The sequence below is a fragment of the Oryzias melastigma genome, unplaced genomic scaffold (genome assembly GCF_002922805.2).
Source record: "Oryzias melastigma strain HK-1 unplaced genomic scaffold, ASM292280v2 sc00160, whole genome shotgun sequence".
Lineage (NCBI taxonomy): Eukaryota > Metazoa > Chordata > Actinopteri > Beloniformes > Adrianichthyidae > Oryzias > Oryzias melastigma.
In genome coordinates this window covers 695,497-722,979 of record NW_023416878.1, presented here as the reverse complement: position 1 = coordinate 722,979, position 27,483 = coordinate 695,497, and the positions used below count along the sequence as shown (strand labels likewise).

The 27,483-nt window shown below is 39.7% G+C and overlaps 1 protein-coding gene across 5 annotated transcripts; it reads right to left on the bottom strand.

Annotated features, from left to right (window-relative positions):
* Nucleotides 1-20: 20 nt before the first annotated feature.
* LOC112138373 (rho guanine nucleotide exchange factor 7) lies at nt 21-26,348 on the bottom strand. 5 transcript variants are annotated; one of them, XR_002917763.2, is made up of 23 exons: nt 25,978-26,348; nt 21,958-22,041; nt 14,972-15,056; nt 14,771-14,895; nt 14,481-14,685; nt 13,751-13,842; nt 10,989-11,083; nt 9,330-9,425; nt 7,846-7,968; nt 7,634-7,772; nt 7,503-7,562; nt 7,276-7,422; nt 6,290-6,376; nt 6,144-6,222; nt 5,947-6,071; nt 5,655-5,864; nt 5,493-5,586; nt 4,336-4,425; nt 3,897-4,055; nt 3,260-3,356; nt 1,613-1,667; nt 926-1,343; nt 21-836 (listed from the first exon to the last, which is right to left on the bottom strand). XR_002917763.2 is itself a non-coding variant. In XM_024260925.2 (22 exons), the coding sequence occupies exons 1-22, from the start codon at nt 26,140-26,142 to the stop codon at nt 1,221-1,223; spliced, it is 2,535 nt and encodes an 844-aa protein (XP_024116693.1). In that variant the 5' UTR covers nt 26,143-26,348; the 3' UTR covers nt 21-1,220. The 5 variants fall into 5 exon arrangements, 4 of the variants coding, with proteins under 4 accessions (XP_024116693.1, XP_024116694.1, XP_024116695.1 ...); XM_024260925.2 differs by having other exon boundaries at nt 21-1,343; XM_024260926.2 differs by having other exon boundaries at nt 21-1,343; nt 5,947-6,068; nt 25,978-26,346.
* Between the last annotated feature and the right edge of the window lie 1,135 nt (nt 26,349-27,483).

Sequence of the window (27,483 nt, the reverse complement as noted above, 5' to 3'; positions counted from 1 at the left end):
TTTCAAAAACAAACGACGCATTTCAGAGTTCATGATGACTTTATTCACAGAACGACGGGTGGGGGTAATAAATAGAGGGGTGGGGGTAAATATGGCAGCATCTTGGTTCCTCGCCGTCAGCGTCAACATTTTGGCGTCGTATTAAACAGAAATAGAGTTTGAGCTCTTGTTTTATGACTTTATGGAAGGTTAAGATGCAGAGTGACGAGTAAAAAAATGAACATAAAGAGAGTAAAAACAGAAAAATATAAAAGAAAGCACACAAACGTAACTTTGGTTTGAAGAAAAACAAAGTGTTTTTTGTCTTTTTGGCTCTGCTAAATTCAACACCTTTCCATTATGAGGATGCAGTGCAGTCTAGTCATTTCCTTAAAATGTTTACTATTTTTAAAAAACTGCACAAACATCTTTATTTTTTTTTAATCGATACATATCTGATACATTTCTTAGTTAAACTTAAGGCCGTCATAACTGGTGATTAGTCGACGCTTCAGGAAAATTATCTGTGACTAGCCGACTAAATGGGAGAATAATCTGGAATTAACGACTAATCGGGAAAATAATCGTCGACTAGTCGACTATTTTTATTTCACCTACAGTGAGTTACAAGCGTAAATTTTGATTTTTTTTTTTGCATATTAGACAAAAAAATGTGAAACATTTAAGTTTTATTTTGAAAAACGAAGACTAAAATATTTCCTTGTGGATTCTCAAGGCGTAAAGGTCCTTCTGTGATGTAAGAGGTGTGGTTTCTGGAGTGTGACATGTTCTTCTGGTCTGGGATTATTGCTCCGAGTGGTTTCAGATGAATGCAGATGAACAGATGCCTTCAAGTCCTGAGAGAATCAATATAAAGGTTGTTAAATATGTTTAAATATTCATTTTGGTCTAATAAATGTATAAAAGAAAGAAAAGTTGAACAAACACGTTTGTGAACTCCAGTTTCTTTTGGTTTCTTAGCAGGTAAAGAGCCAGAAAGTTCACAGGAAATGAGAAATGTAGAAACCTACATGCACCAGGAGGATAACTGCACCAACTAATGACAAAAACAATCAAAAAAACAGAGGAAATCATCATTAGTATGACAGGAAGTACAGCAGGAAGTGGCGGCGTCACAGCTTTCAGGTCCTGGTTCTGGTGTCGTCTTGGTCCACAGTTTGGCACAGAGTGAGGGCTGAAGACGGCCCGCTTCCTCCTGCGGCGGAGGAAAGCTCCCAACCTCACAGGTTGGTCTCGTCCCACGTCGGGTCGTTCATGTTCTTCAGAACCCTCCGGACGATCCTCTCCAGCTCCTTCCGGGCCCGCTGCTCCTCCTCCAGCGTCCGCTTCATCCTCTTGTTGTCCTGAAGGACACGGAGCGCCCCAAACGCAGCAGAACATCAACTCAGATATCCAACAGCTTACTGGAAGAAGTCTTTTATTTTGAAAATCCAAAAACAAAGGTATGAGCTGATGAGGAAATGTTTCACTTAAATCACTGATCAATAAACGATCAGCTAAAATAAAGTCACATTCAGAAACATTTCTATTTCAGTGAGTTTGGGTCATCATTTTTCCAAAAACAGAAGCTGAAATGTGACTTTGAAGGACTCTAATGTGAAGAAGGAATCACCTGCTTGAGCTCCTGGACTTCATCCTTCAGGCTGTAGACCGTGTCCACCAGACTCCTGCACAAACAAGCACTCTAGCATTCACCTGCACGCCACAGTGTGCACGGATGACAACCTGGTTCCTTTTAGATGTCAAAACTGAGATGAATGAACCACATGAGTCTCTGCTGAACAGAAAACTGATCAGAAACAAGATTTGAAACTTTTCTAAATAGTTTGTTTTAGTTTGATGCATCTTTTTCTTCTTCTATATCATTTATTTTTGTTGCTTTCAGTTCCAGGACTTGGATCAAAACTCTCACATTTATTTAGTGGATAAAAGTGTAAAGATTTTGCTTTAAACCTTTTATTTGCCCTTTTATTGCTCTTAAAAACAACCTTTTTGATATTAAAGAGTTAGAATTAACACTGATATATTTTATTTCAACCATTTTTAATCGTCTAAAGTGAAGGTTAAAGTGTTCCCCTGAGGAGACCCAGACCTTTCTTCTGTATCAGTCAAGACTTTATCATACAGCTTCTGTTGGGGGGAGGGGCCTGTCTGCAGACAAGATGGCGCCCAGACATCATTGGCTGGAAGCAGATATTCTCCACGTTTTCAGAACTGCAGCATCTTTTACTAAAACTTTTAAAAGTTTAAAATGGGGCTAAAACTGTATTTATCTTCATTTCTTTCAAAACTGACACAAATCAAAGTGTTCAGATGAGTCAAACTGTTGACCTTTTTACACCAGAGCTTCAGGAAGTGATTCATTTTAAAAAAGAAACAAAAAGTTTGAGAAATATGGACCGACTATTAACTCATAAAATCCTGAATTCAATCTCTTTTCAGCATTAAAACTGAATCTTAGCACAATATAATCACATTAAGGGTTAATGTTTTGGTGTCGTGTTGTGTTCTCTGGAGTTCTCACTTTATGGGACTCAGGAAAACATACATTCAACACAAAGTTTGTTCAAAATAAAAGAACTTCCCATCAACGCCTCTGACCTCCTGGCTTCTCTAGGCATTCTGGGTAATGTAGTGAACCATCGGTTAATATGAGCTGATCAATAAAACTTAATTTAGAATCATTTGTAAAAAAAAAAAAACAAATAATGTGAATATTTCTAAATAGCTTATAGTTGAATACTTCAGAATAAAAGTTTTCTCCTCTCTGTTGATGTTTAAGATGATTTAGAATCAAACATTTCATTTTAGCTTTATCATGCAGACATTAACATTTAAAAGTTTCACTTTACTAAAATATAAAAAGACTAAAATTTCCATGTAAAGAAAACTTGAGCTGTGACTTTATTTTTATTATCAGTTTTTTTCTTTTTTTAAACAGGAGCATTTTTAGCAGAATATGAGTGTGAATTTGTGTTCTCTGATACAAGAACTAACACTTTTTTAATTTTATGATATGAAATAAATAATAAAAATGATTAAATATAGAATAACTAGTTGTGATTGTGGTTTAGATTCTAAATAAAACAAAGATCCTACTACTTTTCAAAATAAGAGTTTTCAATCAAAAACGTTTGAATAAATCAACATTATTATGGTCCCCAACACTTTGGTTTTGTCTTTTAACTTGTTGAAGCGTTGATTTTCTGGAATATGTTTGTGCTGTCGTTTGAAGAGCTCAGACCGATGCATCCCTCACCTCTCCTCCACCACCGTCTGCCCGTTGCTCCTGGTTTCCTCCACGATGATCTTCTCCTCCTCAGGAAACAACATTTGAACGTCTTTTCTGCTGGATCCTGAAAATTAAAAACACAATTGATAAATATACAGAAGTTAAACTAACATGTTGGCATGGAAACGCTGCAGATTATTTAGAGCACATGTTTAAGTCCAGGCCCGGGGGCCGGATCTGGCCCTCCAGGTAATTAGAGGCCAAACCTTTTATTAATTATTATCTTGAGCTCATTTTAAACTTGTTTAAGATTGAATAAATATATTTATATGGAGAGTAAAATATTGAAAGTTATTTAAGTTGATTTATTCTGGAATAATATTCCTGCCTTTTTACTATTCATAATTATGTTAAAAAGTTACAGTTTTATAAATGTCGTTTTAGAGTGTTCAGTAAATGTTGATCCTGTTCGACCGAAGGCGTGTTTTGGGTTTCGGTTCCCTGTGCGATTGAGTTCGACACTCCTGCTTCAGAGAATGGTCTCTGGTGTTTTTCGGTGATGCTGTTCTCTCCTGAACGGGGATCCGACACACAAACGGACACAGGAAGGGAGTAACCGGTCACCGCCACTCGGCGGGGACGTCAGGAAACACGCCCATCTTACGAGAGAACGACGCGGTCCTGTGACTGTGCGCCGTCCAGATACTGTCGTAATCCGAGTCCTCGGACTGGTCTGAGCATGGCTGGTTGCCAGGGAGACCAGCGGGGGCCAGACTGCTGTCAGCAAGCACGTGGTTGTGCATGAGGTCAGTCCCTTGCCAGGCTTCATGGCATCGTGACATCATCAGTGAACAGTGAGGGGGCGGGGCAACAAATCATAAAAAATAACAAACAGGGCGAGGAGGGAAGATGAAGACACACAAGGTGGATTTTTTTAAAGGGTTAAATTAAATAAAATACATGAAAAGAGAAAAGGATGGAGGTCAGACATAAAGAGAGAAGAGAGAAGAGCGTGTTAGTGAAGGAGGTGAAGAAGACGGGTCAGAAATGCAGAAACGCTGCTTTCGGCGGATGCGCTGGAGACGCCGTAGCGCCGCACTCACTGGAGTTGAGGGTCTGCCGCGTCTTGGCGCTCGTGCAGTACGCCTCGATCACCTTCAGAATCTGAGCGTCCTCCTCCAGAGCGGCCGTACCTGAAAGGAAGACGGGATTATGGGTAGAAGGCAGAAAGAGTAACAGCACTGTGTTCACCGGTCAACTTTTTCAGTGATATTTTGCATCATTTATTACATTTTGTTTGGGTTGTTCTGAGTTCTGATTGGACAGAACTCTTGGAATAAATGAAGGAAAACCGGATAACACAACAGTCTACAACATTTAACACAAAAAGATCCATTTAAACCCAATTTTTAAAACGTTTTTGTAGTCATTTAAAAGTTTATAATAACTGACCTATAAATATGTTATCTATGTATGTAATGTATGTAATGATTCAGTCGAGCCACGATTCCATTCGGTTTTAAAATCAGAATTTACATTTTTTTCTAAACGCAATGAACTAAAAGTATTTTAAGGCCAAGAATGTTTTCTTTTTGCCCTTCACATCAATCTGTCTGTTTTCCTACTAACAGACAGAATTCACACTCAGCACAATGACCGTTCACGCGCAGCTTACAGAGAAAAAAAGAGCACGGCTCCCAGGAAGGAGTCAGGAGGGAAGTCATAAAGCTGCGGTGTCAGCCATGATTAGTGGATTAGTAGATTGGTCAAAGCTGCAGTAAAGTTGCTATAAAGATGTAACGTTCCAGAGTGAGGGACACATCTCGGCTTTGCTTAAATTTGCGTTTATAGTTGCGATCGAAACATCAAGAAATCCTGGCGGGAATGACTTATGTGAAACTTTTAGATCCGGAGGAGATGCAGGAATGTCCCAGGAGAGGGGCGCAGATGAAGAGCAGCCAACCAGTCTGCTACGCACACACACACACTCACAGGCTCACACTCAAAGCACACAAACGTCATCTGCTCTGCATTTTTCTAAATTCACATCCGGTTGCAGACCCTACTGTAACAGAACTCCACTAGTTCTTAAAGATCTCGAGATGAGGAAGGAGTCAGAGACCCAAAATATATCCATTGACCTCAAATATATCAGAAAAAGTATTAAAGCTTAGGGTTAAATAAAGCACTGGTTATGATCTCACCATGAAAATGATTTATTTTGAAAGGAACCGCTCTTAATTTGAAGGGCTGCACTCACTCTTCCTCACTGTGAAGTCCTCCTCTGAAGGCTTCCTCTCTGGTTTCCTCTTAGGCAGCAGCTTCTTCATGTTTTTGGGACTTTTGCTCATGTCCTTCAGAAGTAAACGACATATTGAGACATATTTCTAACATCCATGAACTTCCTCGTTTAGCTCAGCACCTCCTTGAAGCAGAGCGCCGCAGACGGCCGGAGCGGCGGCGCGGGCCGCAGGCAGCTGAGGCTCCACGGTTTGGGCGTGCTGGGCGGCTCCAGGGGCCCCCAGGTGGGGGTGACGCTTTCATAGGAGGACAGGTGAGGCAGAGTGTGGTAGGCGCTGCTTCCCCCCCGGGCGTCTGAGTGTCTGGAGGACGTGACGGTGTGAGTCGGCAGCTGGGAGGGCGGAGAGAACAGAGGGCAGTCAGGGGGAGGCGGGGCCGGCGGCGCATGAAGATCTGCCGGCAGTGCGGCGTACCGTGTGACAGGAAGGCCTGTGCGGGTGTGCGGGGGTGTGCGTGTGTTTGGTGAGGAGGTCCAGCCAGTCCTGCAGGTCCCGCTGGCTGTTACAGGCCACCTGCATCCGCTCGCACTGCCCACCTGCTGGACGACAGACCGACGGCGCGTCACGGGTGGAGTCACAGCAGGAGGAGAACCAGAGGACCGAACTCTGACCTGAGATTTCAAACGCGTTCCTCAAGTTTTCTCCATCTTCGATTCTGGAAATGAGCATCCCTGATAGCGGAATCCTCCCCTGAAGACAAGAAAGGGGCGTTTAGGAGCATCAAGCAGCCGGTTAGAACGTCCCTCTGCAGACTCACCTGGTAGATGAAGCCGCTCATCCTCAGGCTGGCAGAGAGCATGAGCAGAGTGTGAGGGAACAGGACCAGGAAACGTTCATTTACCTCCTGAAGGAAGACAAGATCGTCAGCGCAAGCATCCCAACAATTCTTTGACTCCGCCTCGTCACAGATTCCTGGCCCCGCCCCTGTCACAAATCCCAGGCTCCGCCCCATCATAGATTCTTGGCTCCGCCCCATCACAAATCCCCTGTTCCACCCCATAACAAATCTTTGACTCCGCCCATCGCAGATTCCTGGCTCCACTCCTGTTACAGCTTTTTGGCTCCGCCTCTGTCACAAATATATTTTTTAAAATAAATTTCTTTAGATTATAACAGTTTCTTTCGCTGTGATGTCATCATTTTCGGGGTGGGGTCGTGCACTATTCCAAAAATGAATTTTCTTCGGGACTAGATGTGTAAAAATAGAGAAAACGGTTCGGTTCTTGTTGGTCCAGGACTCATGCAGGACAGAATATTACCTATGGAAACGTACATTATCTGCCTTTTGTGCATTTTCTGATTGTGTTTTTACTGATAGTTTTTATTTTGGAAAGCGACTCATTTCCCTCCATATCCAGCTACAATTTGACATCCGTCAACACATTGCTTCAAAGTGTAGTACGAAGGTTCAACAAAATAAAGTTAGCAAAAGAGCATTTAAGAAATGCTTCCACATAAAAAGTTCCATGTTGATGCATTTTATTTAGAAAAATATTGTTTTTTCAATCTAAAGATTAAAACAACTTCCCCCTCAAACAGACCAGTCAGTGCTTAGGCTTCTCATGTGGAAGAAGAGAATTTTAGTTTACTCTGAAAGTTGTGAGATGACATCATTTCCTGTCCGTTGTGTGACTGCAGATCAGATAAAAGATGAAGACATCCGTCTGAGTCGTTGGCTAACAATGGATTAAAACATTTTCTTCACGTCCCAAGGTGGCGTGTTGACGGAGGAAGCTCCTGTACCTGGCAGTTCTGGGAGTGAACCGTGACCTGCGACATGTGAAGAACCGCGCCCAGAGTTTTAATGTCGTCTCCCTCCCAGTTCCGGATGGGTTCTGTCAGAATCTGCAGCTCCAGGTCCTTCTTCTTCCTCACCTCCTGACACTCAGCCTGAACAGTGAGAAGGAGCTGTAAGCAGGAGGTTCTGGTTCTGCAGACGTACTGAGCCTGGAGGTGGAGTGAAGTCTCACGGCGAGGTGCTTGAAGGCCGCCATGACAGCATGGAGGTCGGCTCTGTCCGGGTGTTGCTCCTACAAAATAAAAGCACAAATGGTCAACAGCCCAGCTCCCCCAGCAGAAGCGACAGAAGCCCCGGACTCACTTCCATGTGTCTCTCCAGCTCCTTCAGCAGCGCCGGGTACCTCTCCAGCCTGGTGAAGGGTCTGCTCAGACTGGTGGTCAGCGCCAGGATGCCCGGACTGGACGCCCCTTTGGACTCCATGAACCCCCCCAGCTCCTCGCTGGAGAAGACGGAGGAGGAGAGGCTGTTGCCGCTTCGTTTCCCATCATGCATCAGCGGTGTGCAGGCTGTACCTGTGCTGTGTGAGGACGCTGACAGCAGACGGGTGGTTGGAGCAGTAAGACACATAGATGGTTTTCATCTGAGGCATCAGGCTGAGGAAGAAGCCGCCGATCCTCTGCTGGTGCTCAGGAAGTCTGTGCAGAAGGTTCACGCCATTAAAAACACAAATAGAGCAACAAAGTTTGAGCAAAACTGATGTATAGAAAGTAATTGTCAGTTGAAATCTAAGTTTGAGGTTCAAATCATACTTCTTAAAGAACGTGTTTGTATAGTGAAGCATGGCGGTGAAAGCATCATGATTTGGGACAGGACAACTGATCCGTATGAAGGAAAGGAAGAACGGATCAACGTACAGAGAGATTTTGGAACAAAAACCTCCGCTCATTAGTGAGAACATTGAGGCCAAAAACGTGTCTGGACCTTCCAGCAGGATCCCAAACACATCACCATGGCAACCAAGGAGTGGCTACATAGAGAGTGTTTCTAGATCTCAATCTAATAGACAATCTGTGTTAGGCTTAATTTCTGCTCCATCATTTTAAAAAATTCTTACAAAAACATTTCCTGGATTCATTTTTTATTTTTTACATTCTGTCTGTCACAGTTTCTGTGCTGAATCTTACAGGGTTTTTAACTCTCAGAATTGAGACAGACAAATATTTTTTACCCTCCACTCAATCAGTAAAGGACTAGGTGATTTCTTTGTCTGTTTTTAACTCATTTTGAAAAAAAAAAAAAAAAAAAGATTAAAACTGTTATTACCAAACGTGACCTCTAGAGGTCCCTGTTGCTCCAATAAACACATTCTATTTCTTTTCATTCAATTAAACAGTTTGTCTGCAGACTGCAAACAAAGTTTACATTGTTGACATTAGCAATTTAAAGACAAGTTAATAGTTTTAATTTAAGTCAAGAAGTTAAATAGAAATGACTCAGAAACTGTTCTTATTAAGGGTGTAAGAAAACATTGCAGTACTGTCTTGGGCGATACTTGTATCAATTTGAAATACTGCCAAGGTGATATTCAATCAATTATTTAAAAGCAAACATGTAGTTCATGTAGTTACTTTTGTTTTCCACTTCAATATTCCTAAATTACTAAAACAAAAGCAGCATGAATTTAAAAGCAATTTGTTTATGAGATTCAGTTGCAGTTTACAATTTTACTTTTGTGGAATATGTATTTATATTCAGATAATTGTTAAATCCTAATTTGAAAAAATAGTGAATTATTGTCTTGGGATATATTGTGACACGTATCGTATCATGACCTGTGTATCATGATACTCAGACTCTTACGATACACACCACTCGTTTTCATAAACTCATACTTTTAAAGCTTCTTAAATTCAATGGAAATTTTAAACGTCAAAAACCTTAAAGCGGTCATTTAAATGATTTCAGTTCCGCTCATTTTTGTTGCATTTTGAAGAGTCAAAGTACTTGATTTTGTTTGCACAGGTTCATCAGACCTGAAGGAAAAGGATTTACTGACTTTGTCTGTTCGTCCAGAGACTGAACCAGCATCTGCTGGAAGGTTGAGATCTCCTCCAGATTGGCCTGAATGTGGTTTATGTCTCCGCTGCTGAGTCTGCAAACAACAAAAGGTCACGGGGGATTTTCTACCTGTTTCAAGACTTTAAAGCAGGGGGGGTCAACTTAATCACAAAAGTGGCCAAAATCCAAAACACACCTTAGGTCGTGAGCAAAACAGGATCAACATTTATTGAACACTCTAAAACTACATTTTAAAACCGTAACTTTTTAACATAATTATGAACTAGATATGTAGCATTACCTATTACTAGCATTACTATTCAAACAAGCGGTTCATGATCCTTTCAGTGGCTAGTGTGAATGCTGTAAGCTGAAATTGGGCACTGAAAATGCTAGTGCTGATAGCTGAAGATGCTGAAGCTTAAAGAAGAAAACACTGAAGCTGATAGCCAAAAACGCTGAAGCTGAAATATATTAAAGCTAATAGCTGAAAACATTGAAGCTGATAGCTGAAATATACTGAAGCTAATAGCTGAAAACATTTAAGCTAATAGCTGAAAACATTGAAGCTGATAGCTGAAAACATTGAAGCTGATAGCTGAAAACATTGAAGCTGATAGCTGAAATATACTGAAGCTAATAGCTGAAAACATTGAAGCTGAAATATACTGAAGCTAATAGCTGAAAACATTGAAGCTGATCGTTGAAATATACCGAAGTTGATAGCTGAAAACATTGAAGCTGATAGTTGAAATATACTGAAGCTAATAGCTGAAAACATTGTAGCTGATAGCTGAAATATACTGAAGCTAATAGTTGAAAACATTGAAGCTGAAATATACTGAAGCTAATAGCTGAAAACATTGAAGCTGATAGCTGAAAACATTTAAGAGGATACCTGAAATATACTGAGGCTAATAGCTGAAAACATTGAAGCTAATAGCTGAAAACATTGAAGCTAATAGCTGAAAACATTGAAGCCGATACCTGAAATATACTGAAGCTAATAGCTGAAAACATTTAAGCTAATAGCTGAAAACATTGAAGCTGAAATATACTGAAGCTAATAGCTGAAAACATTGAAGCTAATAGCTGAAATATACTGAAGCTAATAGCTGAAAACATTGAAGCTGAAATATACTGAAGCTAATAGCTGAAAACATTGAAGTTAATACCTGAAAAGACTGAGGCTAATTGTTGAAAACGCAGAAGCTAATAGCTGAAAACGCTGAAGCTGATAGCCAGCTAAAATATTAGCGAAATGCCAAATTAGCCTAAAGAGCAAAAAAAAAGAAATAAAGTCTAAATTAGCCAAAATAGCTAGCTTGTAGCTAGCAAAATGCTAATTTTTAAAACTTTAAAGCCGTAACTCTTTAACATAAAAATAAAAAGGCAGGAATATTATTCCAGAATAAATCAACTTAAACCTTAAATAACTTTCAATAATTTACTCTCTGTAAAAATATACGTTGTCTAAATTATACAAGTTAGAAATGAGCTCAAGAGAACATCGGGTCATTAATAACAATAAAATAAAATGACCCCCTGGCCCTCGACTTTGACACGTATGCTTCGCAGGAATGAAATTTAGACCATATAGTTTCAGATCCTGTGGAACTAAAATAAAGAGCAGCGTCACGTTTAACAGTGATGGCACCTGTCTGTGGGCTGAAGCGAGCGAAGGTAGGAACCCAGCAGGCTCTGCAGCTCCCTGGAGTACTCCGTCTCTGCTTCCAGAATGTTCTGCAGAACCTGACCGACATGCAGAGATACAGAACATTACAGAACAGCAACAGCGGAAGTTTGTTGACAGAAAACTAGACTGTTTGTGGGAGTGAAACATTGAACTGAGACTCATCTGAAAAACACCAGATTGATGTTAGTCTTTGGTTATTTGTTTCAATATGTGAGAAATTGAAAGTCAAATATTAGAATTATCATAAGTCTGAATCACTTTAGCATCAACATCTCAACAATAAAAGCCAATCTGGTGTTTATATTTTCACTTTCATCATTTTTCTTAAATCTACATTTCAAGAAAACAAATAAGGAAACATCTGTACCTTTCAAAATAAAATGCAATTAGCATTTCTATTGACAAACTGCATTACAGCACATTTTTAGCATTTTTTTAAACTTTTCTTTAGTTTATTTGGCTTCAACATTTATAACTTGACAGTTTGGAGTTTTTGCATTTTTTTTATTTTCTCCATTTATTTTTAGCTGAAATAAATTAAATCTGTCGTGTTAGCAGTTAATTTAATACCAAATTCTTGAAGATTTTGTTAAAATAGCTTATAAAAACATCTCCGTAATGATTGGTTTATTTTTTTTAAGGTTTTAGTCATTATTTAAAAACAAGATCATGTGTTAAATTGTTTTGTGGCAATAAAATAAATATTTAAAATCAAATATTTAGCAGATTTCAGTCCATTTTGAATTAAAAACATTTCTCTAGCTTTGAGGCAAAGACGAGTGCAGCCACAAAAAGAAAAATGGAGCTAAGGATGAAAAGCATTTTGAAATCCACAAAAAGCCCAAAGCTGAAACCTTGAAATTGCTTTCCTGTATTTTCAAAACAAAAGCTTTTCTTTTGCACGCCTGTACGGGAACAACTTTGACTGCAGGCTGGAGAGACTCAGGTGCCCCGGCCGCAGATCCACCGTCACACTGTGGCGTCTTGCATTATTAAAAGCCCACGCACAAACACACCAGAAAGAAGCCGGCCTCGGGCATGGCTGCCCCAGAAACCACTGGGATGGAAGGAATAACCTACATTACATCTGCTGCTCTGGCTCCCGCAGGAATGACACGGGCAGGGGTGACAGGCGGGGCCTCGCGCTTTCAACGCACAGCTATGGTTAATTACATGCAGAAGAATCAATAGGCAAACCGCGGTCACTCTGTTGGCCTTAGTATCATCACCTAATTTGAACACTATTAAAAATGTGTAATTTATTCCTGTGAAAAGATGTTTTTATTTGCTAAAAACAAAGCGACAGCCGGTGACTTCCTGTTTGAAGCTGGTTTAAAAACAGAAGTGATGTCAGTTCATCAAGCACCCACCAAGTAAATCTTACTTCATTTTAAGGTTATGTTTGAAGTAAGATGTGGGCGGAGTCAATTGAAAAGACTCCCTGAGTGTGCTTGATACTTTTTTAAAGTATCCACCCATTTTTGAAAAGTGCCTACGCCCATTTTTTAAAATGGTGACTCCGCCCATTTTTTCGAATAGTGACTGCCCATTTTTTTTAAATAGTGGATTTGCCCATTTTCGGATAGTGCCTCCGCCCATTTTTGGATAGTGCCTCCGCCCATTTTCAGATAGTGCCTCCGCCCATTTTCGAATAGTGCCTCCGCCCATTTTCAAATCGTGCCTCTGCCCGTTTTCGGAATCGTGCCTCCGCCCATATTCAGATAGTGCCTCCGCCCATTTTCGGACAGTGCCTCCGCCCATTTTCGGACAGTGCCTCCGCCCATTTTCAGATAGTGGCTCCGCCCATTTTTGGATAGTGCCTCCGCCCATTTTCAGATAGTGGCTCCGCCCATTTTCGAATAGTGCCTCTGCCCATTTATGGATAGTGACTCCGTCCATTTTCCGATACTGCCTCCGCCCATTTTCCGATACTGCCTCCGCCCATTTTCAAATAGTGCCTCCGCCCATTTTCGGATAGTGCCTCCGCCCATTTTCGAATAGTGCCTCCGCCCATTTTCGGATAGTGCCTCCGCCCATTTTCGAATAGTGCCTCCGCCCATTTTCGGATAGTGCCTCCGCCCATTTTCGAATAGTGCCTCCGCCCATTTTCGGATAGTGCCTCCGCCCATTTTCGGATAGTGCCTCCGCCCATTTTCGGATAGTGCTTCCGCCCATTTTCGGATAGTGCTTCCGCCCATTTTCGGATAGTGCTTCCGCCCATTTTCGAATAGTGCCTCCCCCCTTTTTCGGATAGTGCCTCCGCCCATTTTCGGATACTGCCTCCGCCCATTTTCGGATACTGCCTCCGCCCATTTTCGGATAGTGCCTTCATCTATTTTTGGATGCTTGGTATTTGAAGATGACTTATCCGTCCATGATCTCAATAACCAAATATTTTAACCCTTTAATGTCAGTTGTTGGCAACTGTACATAAAACACGCTTTTTGAACTAATGCAGCCGTTTGCCCAATGACTGAGTTCATTCAAGTGTTGCAAATCAGAATTTTCCTGAACAATAATAGTTGGTTTACAGTAATTGTGCAAATTCTTCATAACTGTTGAGTACTGAATTTAAACGTGAAGCTGCTTTCCTCGACTTTCAGAATCCACTGGAGCTGCGTTAATTGGGTAAATGGTTGATGAGTTTCAGTAACTCAAAGACTACGTCATCTGTGGTCACCAGAAAAGAGGGACCAGCCAGTCTGCAGGTCAAATCCGCTCACCACATTGTAGTAGGTTTTACTGATGATGCTGGTGTCGAAGCCTTTGGGCGGACTTTTCAGCGTCCCAGACTTGGGTTTGTCGGCTGTTTTGTCTAAAACACAACAATAGAAAAACACATCAAACCGCTTTTCCTCCGGTTAGCTTTGTCCTCCTTATTCACTAACTTTGTTCAAAAAAACATCTGCAGGGAAACGTTCTTGCAGCCATTAGCGTATGCTATAAATCACAGTATGTCTTTTCGTCTAGCCTAACGATGTCCAGAACCCACAACTTATACCAAACTTTGACATTTATCACAGACAACTAAGAAGGTTTTCAAAAATAATGAGCAGCTTTATATACTTTAAGTTATCCAGGTCACTATAAAAGAGAGATTTACTTAAACTAAACTGCCAACAGAAGCATTAACGTTAGAAGAGAAGACGTCTCTGGAGTTTTCTGAACAGTTCCTGAGCTGCAGTTTTATTTGTTGCTGTTTTGAGTTTTAGGTCAGGAAGTATCTTTTTATACAGCAGCTCTGGAACTTCCTGTCTTTGTGACGCTTCCTGTCCTCAGTCAGCAGCACAAGACTAAGAGGGTCATGGAGCTCTCTGGATGGATTCTTCCTGTCAAAGACACTAAAAAAGCTGCAGGTTTTACTCTGAGGCTTAAAATGTGTTTAAGTTTAAATATGAATGCAGTGTGGAATAAAAACAGCTGATGGTGTCGGGATCTGGAAGCGCCACCCACCGCACCCCTTCAGCTCCCGTACGTAGTTGCTGGGGAACCACCCCGTCTTGCCGTTGAGCGAGCCTTCCCACCAGCCCCCCTCCTCCTGCCGCCTCACCACGATGACGTCGCCCTTGGAGAAGGACAGCTCGTCCTCGTTGGTCTGCTGGAAGGGGAAGCGCGCCTTCACCAGCAGCTGGCCACACCCACTGCCCTCCGACATGTCCTGAGGAGAGAGAGCCAGAGACGTGGATGCGGGGAGAGCAGAGATCGCCACGGGGGCTGATGGCGCCGTCGCCGTGGTGACTCACCAGGCTGCGGTACTGGGGCAGCAGCAGCTTGGAGGAGCGGCCCTGAGTGTTCAGGGAGTCGAACGACTTGATCCTGGAGCCGGAGGAGTGCGGCACGCCACCGCCGTCCCCAGAAACGCCCACACCTGCATCACAACAACTGTGACTCGTGTTTTACATAACAAGTCAAACAACAAATGTCAAAAAGGTCCAGAATCTGACCTTCAGTAGCTTTGTTGAGAGCAACCAGGGAGTTGAGCACCTTGGAGAAGTTCAGCCCCTGCAGCAGGTCGCTGACCTCAAAAGGCTTCAACAGAAATGCAGACAAACTATTAAGGGAATGACTGAAACAGCAACATGTTTGACAGATGATGAACTTCAAAAGAAAAAAACAAACTGGTTGGACTGACTTCTGGGTACGACCGCAAATTTTGATAAAGTTCTGCAGTCGCAGCAACTATTCTTAGGTTGCTCCTCAGGACAATCCAGGGATCCACAGTAGGGGTGTGCCAAAATATTGATATCGCGATATATCGTGATATTTAGTCCTGTGATCGATTCTCGATGGGTTCTCACCAAGTATCGATATTATATTTTCATTGAAGAGGCTGTTGCACTGAGCGTCTGAGTGGCATGACGGAACTGCTGGGCAGCTGGCGACGCACTCGCTTCATTCAGGAAAAGCACCGGTGAGATACAGGCTCTGTAGCGCGTGTGTGAAGCACGTCTACCTGTGTGCGTTTGTAATCCATCTGTAGAAGAGCCAGACGGTAAGACGTGACTTTGTCTGAGCGCTAGAATGACCGCGATCGTTTATTTCCTGTTTGATCAGTGCACTTTGGGAACGAGGCGCGTGCTTCGTAATTGTCTGTGTGTACTACAGGTACCGGTTGGAATTTTCGTTTTCATGCACCTTGATGTTTAACCTGCTGGTGTACGGTGTAACTTTGGTAAATTTATGGTGTGAAGTTTTCAAATGAATCAAATTACTTTTTGCTAATGTTAGTGACAGTAATTAATAGTAATTCTTAAATAAAAATTGTAGAACACTCAAAGCTTTAAAGCACATGTGTCAAAGTCAACACCCGGAGGGCCGGATCCGGCCCTCCGGGTGTTGACTTTGACACTCCCACAGTAATTCTATCCAGCCCTCCAGATATTTTTTTTTATTGTTATTAATGACTCGATGTTATCTTGTGATCATTTCTAACTTGTATAATTTTGACAAAATATATTTTTATGGAGACTAAAATATTGAAAGTTATTTAAGGTTTAAGTTGATTTATTCTGGAAATATATTCCTGTCTTTTTATTATTCATAATTATGTTAAAAAGTCACGGTTTTAAAAATTGTCATTCTCTAAGCTTGTTGGACTATTTTGGTATTTACTAAGATTTTTTTAGGCTATTTTAGAGTTTAGCTAATATTTCAGCTATATGGTAGCTGTTTTGGCTAATTTAGGCTTTTTTTCAATTTTTTTTTTCTTTTATGGGTTATTTTGTCATTTAGCTCATATTTTAGCTGGCTATTAGCTTCAGCGTTTCCATCTATCAATTTCAGCATCTTCAGCTGCCAAATTCAGCTTCCAGCATTCACACTAGCATCATCACAGGTGATGATATATATCTAGTTCATAATTATGTTAAAAAGTTACAGTTTTAAAGTTTTAAAAATGTAGTTTTAGAGTGTTCAGTAAATGTTTAACCTGTTTGGCCCGCAACCTAAGGTTTTGGATTTTGGCCCCTTTTGGACCACTCTGAAGCAGTCAGAACCATATGGCACATTGTTTTTCCAAAGAAGCAGATGTAATCTGTTATCCTTCCTGCTTTTCCTGATGTCCCTGACTCCTCACAACCCACTTTTATTCGGTTCAACATTCCTCTTGTACGCTTTCTTCAACTCTTCCAAAACAGATACCATCTTTTTCCGTGACCACAGGATGTGTCTTCCCTCAGGACAAGGGAAGCTGCTCCCTGAATTCAGATTAAATCCCTCGCTGCAGCTGAAAAATATTCGTTCTTGCAGTACTTATCCAGTTAAGGGTCACATTGGATAAATCCAGGAAGTGATCCTTTTCTAGTTTTACCATCTATACTAAAACAATTAAAGAGTGAATATAAACTGATCATAACTTTTTATTTAACCTGTCTTATTTACTTTGTGTAAACCTGAACTCCCATTACACATTGAAGCACATTAGCTCAAAAAGGAAGAAACTCACAGTTTAGCGGGGCTTTACATCCAGTCCAACTGCAGTCTGGAGCAGGATTACTCAAAGTCTGAGCTGGCCTCTGTAATCCCTCCATCACACTGGTGTGTGTGAGTGGCGACACACACGACCATAATACCTCTGAAGCTCCGAATCCTCTGTTTACTCAACACAAACCAACTTCTAGAGTTTTAGAGCGTGAAGGCAGACGAATGGGAGGCAGAAAAGTCACATTTACTTCTGTGAGTCTTTTGGGTTGATTCTTCAAGATTTGTTTAGTTCTTTTACTTATTTTAAGTTTGTTTTAACTTCATGTAAACATGTGGATTTAGTTTCTTTTCATAATCACCTGCTCTGTTCATTAGTCCCGCCCACTCCTCATGTCTGTTTTGGTTTCTTGAGTTTTACGGACCAGGACACCCTTCAACATCTGGTAGCAAAGGGGGTCACTATGACAGCTCCTCAGAAGATGATGACAGCTTTGATGTCTGGGGAGACTCATGGTCAGGTCCCAGGAGATCTAGAGTCCGCCCTTCCTCACGATAGTTTGAAGCACTCCTTGCGGCAACTTAGACATCCTCCTAAACCACATTTGTCTTGATGAGGTCTGGAGGACACTCCTCATCATGCCAAATCTATGGAGATCTAGGGTATTCTAGGGTATGTCCTTCATCACACCACTTTTAGGGTTTCGGACACCCTTCAACAGGTTTGTTCCGAGGTGGGGCGCTAAGACCACCCCTCGCTAAGCCATGTTAGTTTCGATGAGACGCTCCTCGTCATGTCAGTCCTAAGGTTGTCTGGGGTACACTTTTCATCGCACCAATTTTAAGGCTTCAAGGACACCGTTCAGCACCTTAGTTTCAGACATGATCCGAGGTCGCGCGGCAAAATTCAACATCGGGTACTGGTATGGCGCCACAGTCTGGCAGCAACCAATAAATAAATAAATAAATTGAAGAGAGGGATTTCGTCCTGAACTTCCATACATTTTCTGAACCCGCTGGGTTGCCAGAGACTGTCCTGGTTGCTGTTGAAGGCGAGATACACCCCGGACAGGTTGTCAGTGTGTCACTAGGCCCATGGGGCTGGAGCGATAGCGTTCGCTATGCTAGCCAGCTTGGGCTTCCAAAAGTTTTATGATATTTTTCTTATTTTCTTCAAGACAATAATAAAAAGATGCTCTATTCTGATTCTTGTTTTTATTTTTCTACTCACGAATGCAGGGCAAAAGTCTTTAAGCTGAGTCACAGAGACATGGAGGTGGAGCCAGAAAGCGGCCATCATTCAGACTCAGCTTCAGCCCCAGAAGTTTACCTCACCGTACCGGGAGAGTCTCATGAACCCAGACATGGAAACATGATGCTTTTGTAAAGCTTCTTAAAATGCATAACTATGATCTCTAAACATCCTCCGTGTCTTCTATGAGACATACACAGACACAACTCCATGTAGTGAAAACAGTTGGTGGTAGCTCCGCCCACAGGCGTCTGGGGCATCAAGGACAATTTCGGAGAGGAGTCGAGCAGCGAATTTAAGGCCCATCAAAGGAGAGGTGTCGGATACAAATTACAAATTTGACGTGTGAATTTTGACCAGACCAATGCGTTTTTAGACCAAATAACTAAAAGCATAGTTGCGCAGGTACAGCGCTAACACAGAGTGCCCTGTGACTGTGAAGCGCTTTAAGCCCTCCTTTGAGGGCCCAAAGCGCTTCACAGTCACAGACCCATTCACACACACATTCACACACTGGTGTTGGCTCCACTGCTGAACACTGGCAGCAACCTTCAACCAGAGGCAATTCGGGGTTCAGTGTCTTGCCCAAGAACACTTCGACACATGGGCGAGCAAGTCGGGAATCGAACCCGCTCGCTTCCGATCAAGAGTCGACCGCCCTACCGCTGCAATGCGGCCGCCCGTAACACACTAAAACACATTTTTTTAAACTTTAAAACCAAAAATTTTAACGCAATTATGAACTAGATATACAGCATTACCTTCAATCATGCTAGCGTGAATGCTGTAAGCTGAATTTGGCTGCTGAAGATGTTGAAATTGATAGCTGAAAACACTATTTAGCCAGCTAAACTATTAGTGAAATGCCAAATTAGCCAAAACAAAAAAAAAACCTATATTACCCAAAACAGCTAGTATGAAGCCGAAAAAAAATTAATGAACTTCAAAACAGCCAAAAAAAACTGAAAACGCCTTGATTAGCCAAAACCGCTAGCGTGTAAATATTAGGTAAACTCCAGCACAGCCTAAAAAACGTTTTTTTTTTTTTAAAACATAAATTAGCCAAAACAGCTAGCATGCAGCGGAAATATTAGCTAAACTCTAAAACAGTCTAAAAAATCTTAGCAAATACCAAAATAGTCCAAAAAGCTAGCAGAATGTCAATTTTTAAAACTTGAAAACTGTAACTTTTTAACATAATAATGAATAATAAAAAGGCAGGAATATTATTCCAGAATAAATCAACTTACACCTTAAATAACTTTCAATATTTTACTCTCTATTAAAATATATTTTTTTCAAAATAATACAAGTTAGAAATGAGCTCAAGATAACATCCGGTCATTAATAACAATAAAATAAAAGGGTTGGATATAATTACCTGGAGGAGCGGATCCGGCCCCCGGGCCTCGACTTTGACTTAAGTGCTTTTAAACCATGTTTGTTTGAATCAGATCTAGGGACAGTCCTCATCAGGGTAATTTTAACCTTTTAAGGACACCCCTCAACATGTTTGCTCTAAAGAAAAATCCCTAAGAAGCCCAAACCAGGTGAGTTCTGATCAGGTCTGGGGTCGCTCCTCATCATATGTGTTTGAAAGAGGTCAACTAAGGAAGCTCTTTTCAGCCTCAACCTCTGGATAAGTTTGTTTTAATAAAAATCTTTATTTAAATAGCACCTTTCAAGATAAAAATCAGAGTGCTTCACAGTAAAAACAAAGAGTAAAACACAGAATATAAAAACAAAATTAAGAATATTTTAAAAAGATGTGTCTTTGGCTGCTTTTTAAAATAAAACACTGAGTTATCTTTATCATTTCGATGGTGTGAAGCATGATTTCTCATCTCACCGGACGCTCTAAGCAAAGAAAAGCTATCAAACTGACATGACTATAGGGTGAATGTAATGAAATGCTGTGGTGAGAGAACACAAAGGCCCACAAATCAATGTCTCACTCAATTATTCTGATTAACCAGAGAAAGCAGATGTATGATTGGGATTTGAGCGACTGCCGCTCTTCCTAACTGTGGGCAGAACACATCCTCTGTCTGTGCAAACACTCTTTTTCTGGACCGTCCGGCTTCTCCCGCCGCCCAATCCGTGTCCCAGAGAATTACTCCAGGCTGCCAGTCACAGAGAGCACGGTTTCCAGCAGCACGGCTGACGGGACTCTAATCAACCTGATTGGAAAATCCACTGGCAGCCCGCATTAAATCACGTCCCTGTCTTGGTCTTGGCTCACTTAATCCTTTCATGGCTCCTGCGGGAGTCGGGGCTTTCTTTAAAAGCTCACAACCTAGTTATGGAATTGCGTAACCCGTCTTTTTCCATGAATGACTTCATGGCTTTTTCCATCACAGGATCAATACTCGACCTCTCCTCTCGGCCAGTGTGGGGCAGGTCAGCCGCCGCGGGACACGGCCCTCTCTTTGGTTACACTGAAGAGGGCCGTGGATTAAGACGACGACTCCTTTCTAGATCTCCAGGTCCCCCCCCAACCTGTGTACTGTTTATAACATAAAACAACACTTGTGTTCCTCAGACTTCACATCGCTGCCAATAAATGCCCACATGAATCTCCTGTTTCCATAGCAACCACCGAACCACCAGCAGCAACAAACAACCAACCCTGCCAGCGCCAAGCTAAAGCAAAGAAAACTTTCTTTAGCTTATTTTAAATGTGCACCAAGTCTGAAATAACATGTTGAACAGGAAAGTTGATCAATGTTTCAACACTGAATAATTAAATTTGTTTGTCAAATGTGCTTTGAAAATGTTCTGAGGCTTTACATGAGTCAAAGTCACGGTCCGGGGGCCGGATCCGGCCCTCCAGGTAATTCTATCCGGCCCTCCAGATCATTTTATTTTATTGTTATTAATGACCCGATGTTATCTTGATCTTATTTCTAACTTGTATAATTTTGAGGAAATATATTTTAATAGAGAGTAAAATATTGAAAGTTATTTAAGGTTTAAGTTGATTTATTCTGGAATAATATTACTGCCTTTTTATTATTCATAATAATGTTAAAAGTTACAGTCTTAGCGTTTTAAAAATGTAGTTTTAGAGTGTTCAATAAATGTTTATCTAGTTCGGCCCGCGACCTAAGGTGGGTTTTGGATTTTGGCCCCCTGTGTGACTGAGTTTGACACATCAGCTTCAAGGGAACCACAAAAAGGTTCAATTCCCGTTCAGCTTCCTTTCTGAACCACCAAACCTCCACGAGATGAACCACAGAGAGGAAGAGACAGGGAAATCATTTCAAAATTAATTTAGGACGTGTAAAAAAAAAAAAAAATCCTGATAAAATTAAAAATATACACAGCCAGAATTTTTTTTAACAAAATGGAAGACTGGTATGTTTCAGACATAATCTGATACAGAATTTCAATTAATCTCGATTAAATTTGAATAATGAAATTAAATAAGTCAATGAAATAATGAGATTTTTGGTGCCTGTTAAAACAAATTTAAAATTTACTCCAAATTAATAATAAATCATTTTAAATTTGAGGTGAAAGTTTAAAAATGTGTTTAAATTTTAACAAGAAATGTTAGCTTAAAATAAATATTTGTACTTTTGTTGATGACATTATCTTTAACCGTTCATTTGCGTTTTCATTTTACGTAAATCATATCTCTGCTGTTGTTCTGAAACAGATTTATACGCTTAAATGTTATATAAATGAAAACAGAGCTAGTAAACCAACATTTTTTAGCAAACCGGTTAGCTAAAGTAATCAGATTTATTGACTCACCTCCACCCCGAACGCCGCCAAACCTTTGAGAAACTCGGCGATGTTCTTCTGAAAGTCGCTGTCGCTCCTCGGCTCCTGGAAAAACTACGATTTAAAGCAGAAAAAAATAATCAACCCTCAAATTTATGCCTAAAAAAATCTAGTTTTAGAGGCATTAAGCGCTCGAAAGAGGCGCTGCTGCTTCAGGTGCACCTGTTACTGCGCTCCAGGTTGAGAAGCCACACTTCCGGTATATCGCTTTCAAACTAAAGCGCAAACGTCGTGAAAAAGTAAAAATAAATGCCAAAAACCGAAAAAATAACTGCTCTGAGTTCGATGTTTTAGTAGTTAGTGACTAAAAAATGAAAGGGATAGATTCTTACTGCAAGAAATTTAAGAATGTCTCTTGTAGATCATCTCAACATTTTCATGTTCACGTTTTTAACCTTTTACTATCCATTTTTGTTAACTCGTTGAGGTTTAAATGTGTTTTACAAAAATATTTGGAAATAAATCAAAGTATTATTAAACTTTTACTAACTATAAGGCAATTTATTAAATAGAATATTATTAATGAGGCATCTTTCAAGTACCGGAAAGCGTTTTATCGCTTTACTTTGAAAGTTATTCACACATTTCCTTTGATTTTTTTGTTCTTCAAAATTACATTAAAATTAGGGCGTGGTTTACGATTATGATCATTAAAAGTCACCAAAAAACAATATTTATGCTTACAGGAGTAAAAGCAGGTTTGAAAATATTGAAATTCTTTAAACACAGTTGAATAAAAAAAATCCCTTTTAGGTCATTTTCAGGTAAAAATTGAGCAACACAAAGTCTACTTTACTAAAATGTGTCTTGACCGCCCACCAGTGTGATATACTTGTTAAACTAAAAGTAAAATATACAAAACATAACAAAAAAAGAATAGAAATATAATGTAGTGACTTCAGTGAAGGCATTTCTTTGTAGTTTTATATTATTTGAACCTCATTATGGTCTTTGAATACATTAAGAGTCTGTTTAAAACCATCCAAACAAATAAATATTTCCCAGAAATGTTGGATTACTGAAAAGCAGCACTCCCCAAACTTTTCTTGCGACACCCACGCAACTGTTTTCTTCTTTGATGTGGGGCCGGGGTCGGTTCTTAGGCTAACAGAAAAGTGCAGCAATCAAAGCCTAAACGTAAACATTTACGGTTTTCCAGAAAGCCGCACATAGCCAAATATTAAAAAATGTATTTCTGTAATTTTCATGGTAAAAGATAATACCAAAACATTTTAAAAACTAGATATATACCATTACCTGTGATAATGCCAGTGTGAATGCTTCAAACTGAAGATGCTAAAACTAAAATAGCTAAAGATGCTGAAATTTATAGCTAAAAATCCTGAAGCTGATGGCTGAAGTTATAGCTGAAAACGCTACAGCTGATAGCTAGTTAAAATATTAGCAAAATGCTAACCTGGCTTAAAAAAATTAAAAACTTCTAAATTAGCCAAAACAGTTAGCATGTAGCTGAAATATTAGCTAAACTCAAATATAGCCTTAAAAAAACGGGAAAAAAAATCCTAAATTATCCAAAACAGCTAGCTTGTAGCTGAAACATTAGCTAAATGCCAAATTAGCCTAAAAAATGGGTAAAAAAAAGCCTAAGTTTCCCCAAAAAAGCTAGTATGCATCCAAAATATAAGCTAAACTCCAAAATAGTCTAAAAACTGGGAAAGAAAATCTTCAGTTAGCCCAAACAGCTAGCATGTAGCTGAAATATTGGCTAAATGCCCAATCAGCCTTTTGAAAAGAAAAAAACAAAATTAACCAAATCAGCTAGCATGTATACGAAATATTAGCTAAACTCAAAAATTGCCTAAAAAGTGGAGAAAATGCCAAAACAGCTAGCATGTAGCTGAAATATTAGCTAAACTCAAATATAGCTTAGAAATGCCAAAACAGTTGAAAAAGCTAGCATACACAGATTTGAATATTTTAATAGCTGAAAGAGCTGAAGAGCTCTGGACGTCCAAAAAAAACGAGCATATGAAAAATAATAATAAAGAAATAAAGAAAAAGTGAATCAATATTAAACCAATAAATATCCTCTCCTGTCAGAGTTCAGACTGCAGAAGGTGGAATAAAAAGTCACATTCTATGTGGTTCTCGCTCAGCCTAACTGATAGTGTGTGGGGGGCGGGGCCAAATGTGGAGGGTTAGTTTGGGGATCCCTGCTGAAAAGTAAAAGCATGTCTTTAGTCCTGCATCAATCGTGGTGGCAACGAAATCCGTCTGTGGATCTGCAGCACCGTCCAGACAGAGGGCGGAACAAACGCTGCCAGGATCCAAGATGGACCGCAAAGGAAGGGAAAACAACAGGTGGAAGATCCGGAACCGAGGACAAAAGAAAACACAAAGAAAACAGGAAGAAGGCAACAAAGGAACGGAAACCAAGGCTCGCTTAGAACATAAATCTAGTGCTGTTTCTGAAATACTGTGGAAGTCTAGTGGAAACGTTTCTATCTGAGCAGAAACTCACAGGATCAAAACAAGGAGGTATCAAAGTTTAAGCAACAACACCAAAGAAATGTGTTCATCCGATGACATGAGTTTGTAAAGCTCAATTTTTACACATTTTATCAATAAAATGACAAAAACACACAAAAAATGGCAACAAGGACGATCACTAAGTCTAACGTTTTTATTTCTGTCTTCAGCGAATACCTGACCTGAACTCTGATTTCACCAAATTTAGATCATTTTCTTTCCCTTCTCTGCTTTAAATGACATGTTTTACATTTGGTCCATGCAAGAAGCTTCCAGCAGAAACATTAAATGACATGTAGACGCAGAAACTTACAGGAATTTCTGCAAAGCACTGAGATCAGCAGCAGAAATACAGCAAAAACCTTCAGCTAAACATTCTGTAAAGGACTTTCTAGCTTTTCTTTTGGACTTTGTGTTTTCATTTGTAAAATCTCACATCTGATTTTTTTAAATCCGTTTTTATGAAACTGTATTCATTGTTTGTATAGTTGTGCCTTTAGTCACACCTTTATCTTGCATTTCTTTCATTTTTCAGAGCACTTCTCCATTTTGTTTGTCTTATTCTGACAGAAAAAAGGGAATGTAAATTAAATTGCTCAGATTGTAAAGTTTTGTAAATGTATTTGCCCTCATTTCTTGTACCTTTTTAAAAGTGACAGTTCCATATTCACATTAATTTTGTCGATTTTTGGGGACTTCAAGACATAAAAAGAACTAAAACTTAATGATTTATTACAATTTAAACATTCAAACATTAGAGTTTTCTCTTTTTTGTTTTAAAGGAAGGGGAGTTGCACAGATTTTAAAGTTAGGCAAATAATTTGCTATGTAAGTAATTCCAAAATGTAATCAATTTAATGAACTATAAATCTTTGTTGCATATTTGCATTAAATGTGTCTTTTTTTTGGTGATTTAAAGTCAAAAATAACTAAAACGTATTGATTTATTAAAGTTTAAAGATTCAAACATGAGAGTTTTCTCTTTTATTTTAAAGGAAGTTAAGCAAGTCATTCAAAAATGTAATGAATTTGCCCTCTTTTTTATTAATTTTAAAAGCAGATATTTGTTTCATATTTGCATTAATTTTCTCTGTTTGGTCATTTAAAATGAAAAAGACTTACATTTTTTTGAGTAATATACGTTTATAGTGAAAGAATTTGTATTAAATGTAATAATACTACAACATTTGAGTTGGATTTCAAAGTTTTTAATTTACCAAAATGCTTTCTTAAACCAACATTGGCGTTTCAACTAATAATAGATTAAAATAAATTAAGTTTTTTACTACTACAAATTTATTAACGTTTTTTTTAATCATTTTTGCTGAGTTTTTACGTTTTTTCTGAAATCAAGGTAATAAATTCAGCAGGAATGAGCAGTAATTTGCCTCCTTCTTGGTTTTCCGTGGTAATGTAATAATCCTAAGTGTCTGCATGATCACATTTGGCTGCAGCTGCTGCAGCTGCTGCAGCTGCTGCAGCAGATGCATCTCCACTCACTCTGTCCACCGTCCCGGGTCGGAGCCGCTCCAGCAGCCGGCACAGCACCGCTCCGTCCCGCAGCGACGTCTGCAGGAAAGCCTCCGGATCCGAGACGCTCTTCTTTGGAGAGTCCAGAACTCCCAGAGTGATGAGCCACGTTACCGTCTGCTCCGCCGGATTCATGTCTGGAGATGTTCAGCGCCTCCGCAGCATCAGCACCAGCAGAAGGAGGAGGATCTCAATCCGGATTCAAACGGCAGTTTTTACTAGATGTGAACTCAAACCTTCAAACTGCAGGAGAGCAGAGGTGGAAGTGATGGATGGAGCTCTTCCTTCCTCCAACATCCCCGCTTTGTCCTGCTCTGCCCCCCCTCTCACACAGGAGTCAAAGCAGCATCTGCAAGAAACCACTTCCTGTCAGAGTTTTCAAAATAAAGTGTTAGCAAGTTAAAAAAAATGTCTTCATCGATGACCCGTTGGTTCAGCAGGTGCCTGAAGAGCTTCATAGTTTATATATTTATTTTTAGAATATAGTTTATCTGTTGTTCACTCTGCTTTCAGTTAAATCGACATTTTTTTTTTTATTAAAGTGAAGAAACAATTCCCTACATCCAACATATATCCTTGAACTTTTGTTTTCCATATCACATTGATTATTATTTACTTTTATGATATAAATCTACAGATTAATTCTAACAGACAAAAAAATAAAAATAATCAGAAAAAGATACAAAGTAATCAAGAAGATGGAAATGAACTCAAACTTATTGTAAATAAAATGTACTGTAATAAGGAGTAAAAAGGTGAATTAAAATACAAATATTTTTTGGGAAAATATATTGTAACAATATGTTCATTGTATTTGTTTGTGAAGCTGAATTTTCACACAATTTTATCAATAAAATTACAAAAACAGAAGAAAATTGCAACGAGGACGATCAGTGAGTCTTACTATTACTTTTTTTTATTTTTATTTTTCTTCCAGCAAAAAAACATGCATTTTTAACAGTACATAAAAACACACCTGACCACATTTCTCAGTTTGAAGAAACATGTTGTTAATTGAAATAAGTTTTCAATAAGTAGAGTCAAGAAAAAAAAAAAATGTTTACTATTTATTTGTACATTTATTCAAGGTATAACAACATTTTAACCCAATTATCTTTCTATTTCTGTCGACAAATTTGTTTTTGCGGGCTTTTGATGTAACACTGTGGTTTTGAAAGTACCATCACCGTACTTCCGCTTTGCCTTCCTTCGTTCTTCCATCGACAGCAGTCAGGACCGTCCTGGGTGTAGGACCGTCCCATCGTGACCAAAGCAGATTTATAAGGTATTTGCTGCCCGCACGGGTGAATAAACTTCCGAAAAGTTTTACAAAATAAAAGAAAACAGTTGATTTAGTCTCACAAAAATACCTAAAACTAATAAAAAACAACAAAACCGTTATTAAATTAAAAAAAAAAAAAGCTCTGTCGCCCCCTATTGTTCAGCTTTGGTTTAGCCTCTTTAATGAGTTCTAAA

Coding starts and splice junctions, on each gene's coding strand:
- LOC112138373 (XM_024260925.2), bottom strand. CDS start 26,142: ATGAATCCGGCGGAGCAGACGGTAACGTGGCTCATCACTCTGGGAGTT. Junction 5,865..5,946: donor ACAGGCCTTCCTGTCACACG/GTACGCCGCACT, acceptor CCGCCCTCCCAG/CTGCCGACTCACACCGTCAC. Junction 1,668..3,259: donor CAGACGGTGGTGGAGGAGAG/GTGAGGGATGCA, acceptor TTGTTTGTGCAG/GAGTCTGGTGGACACGGTCT.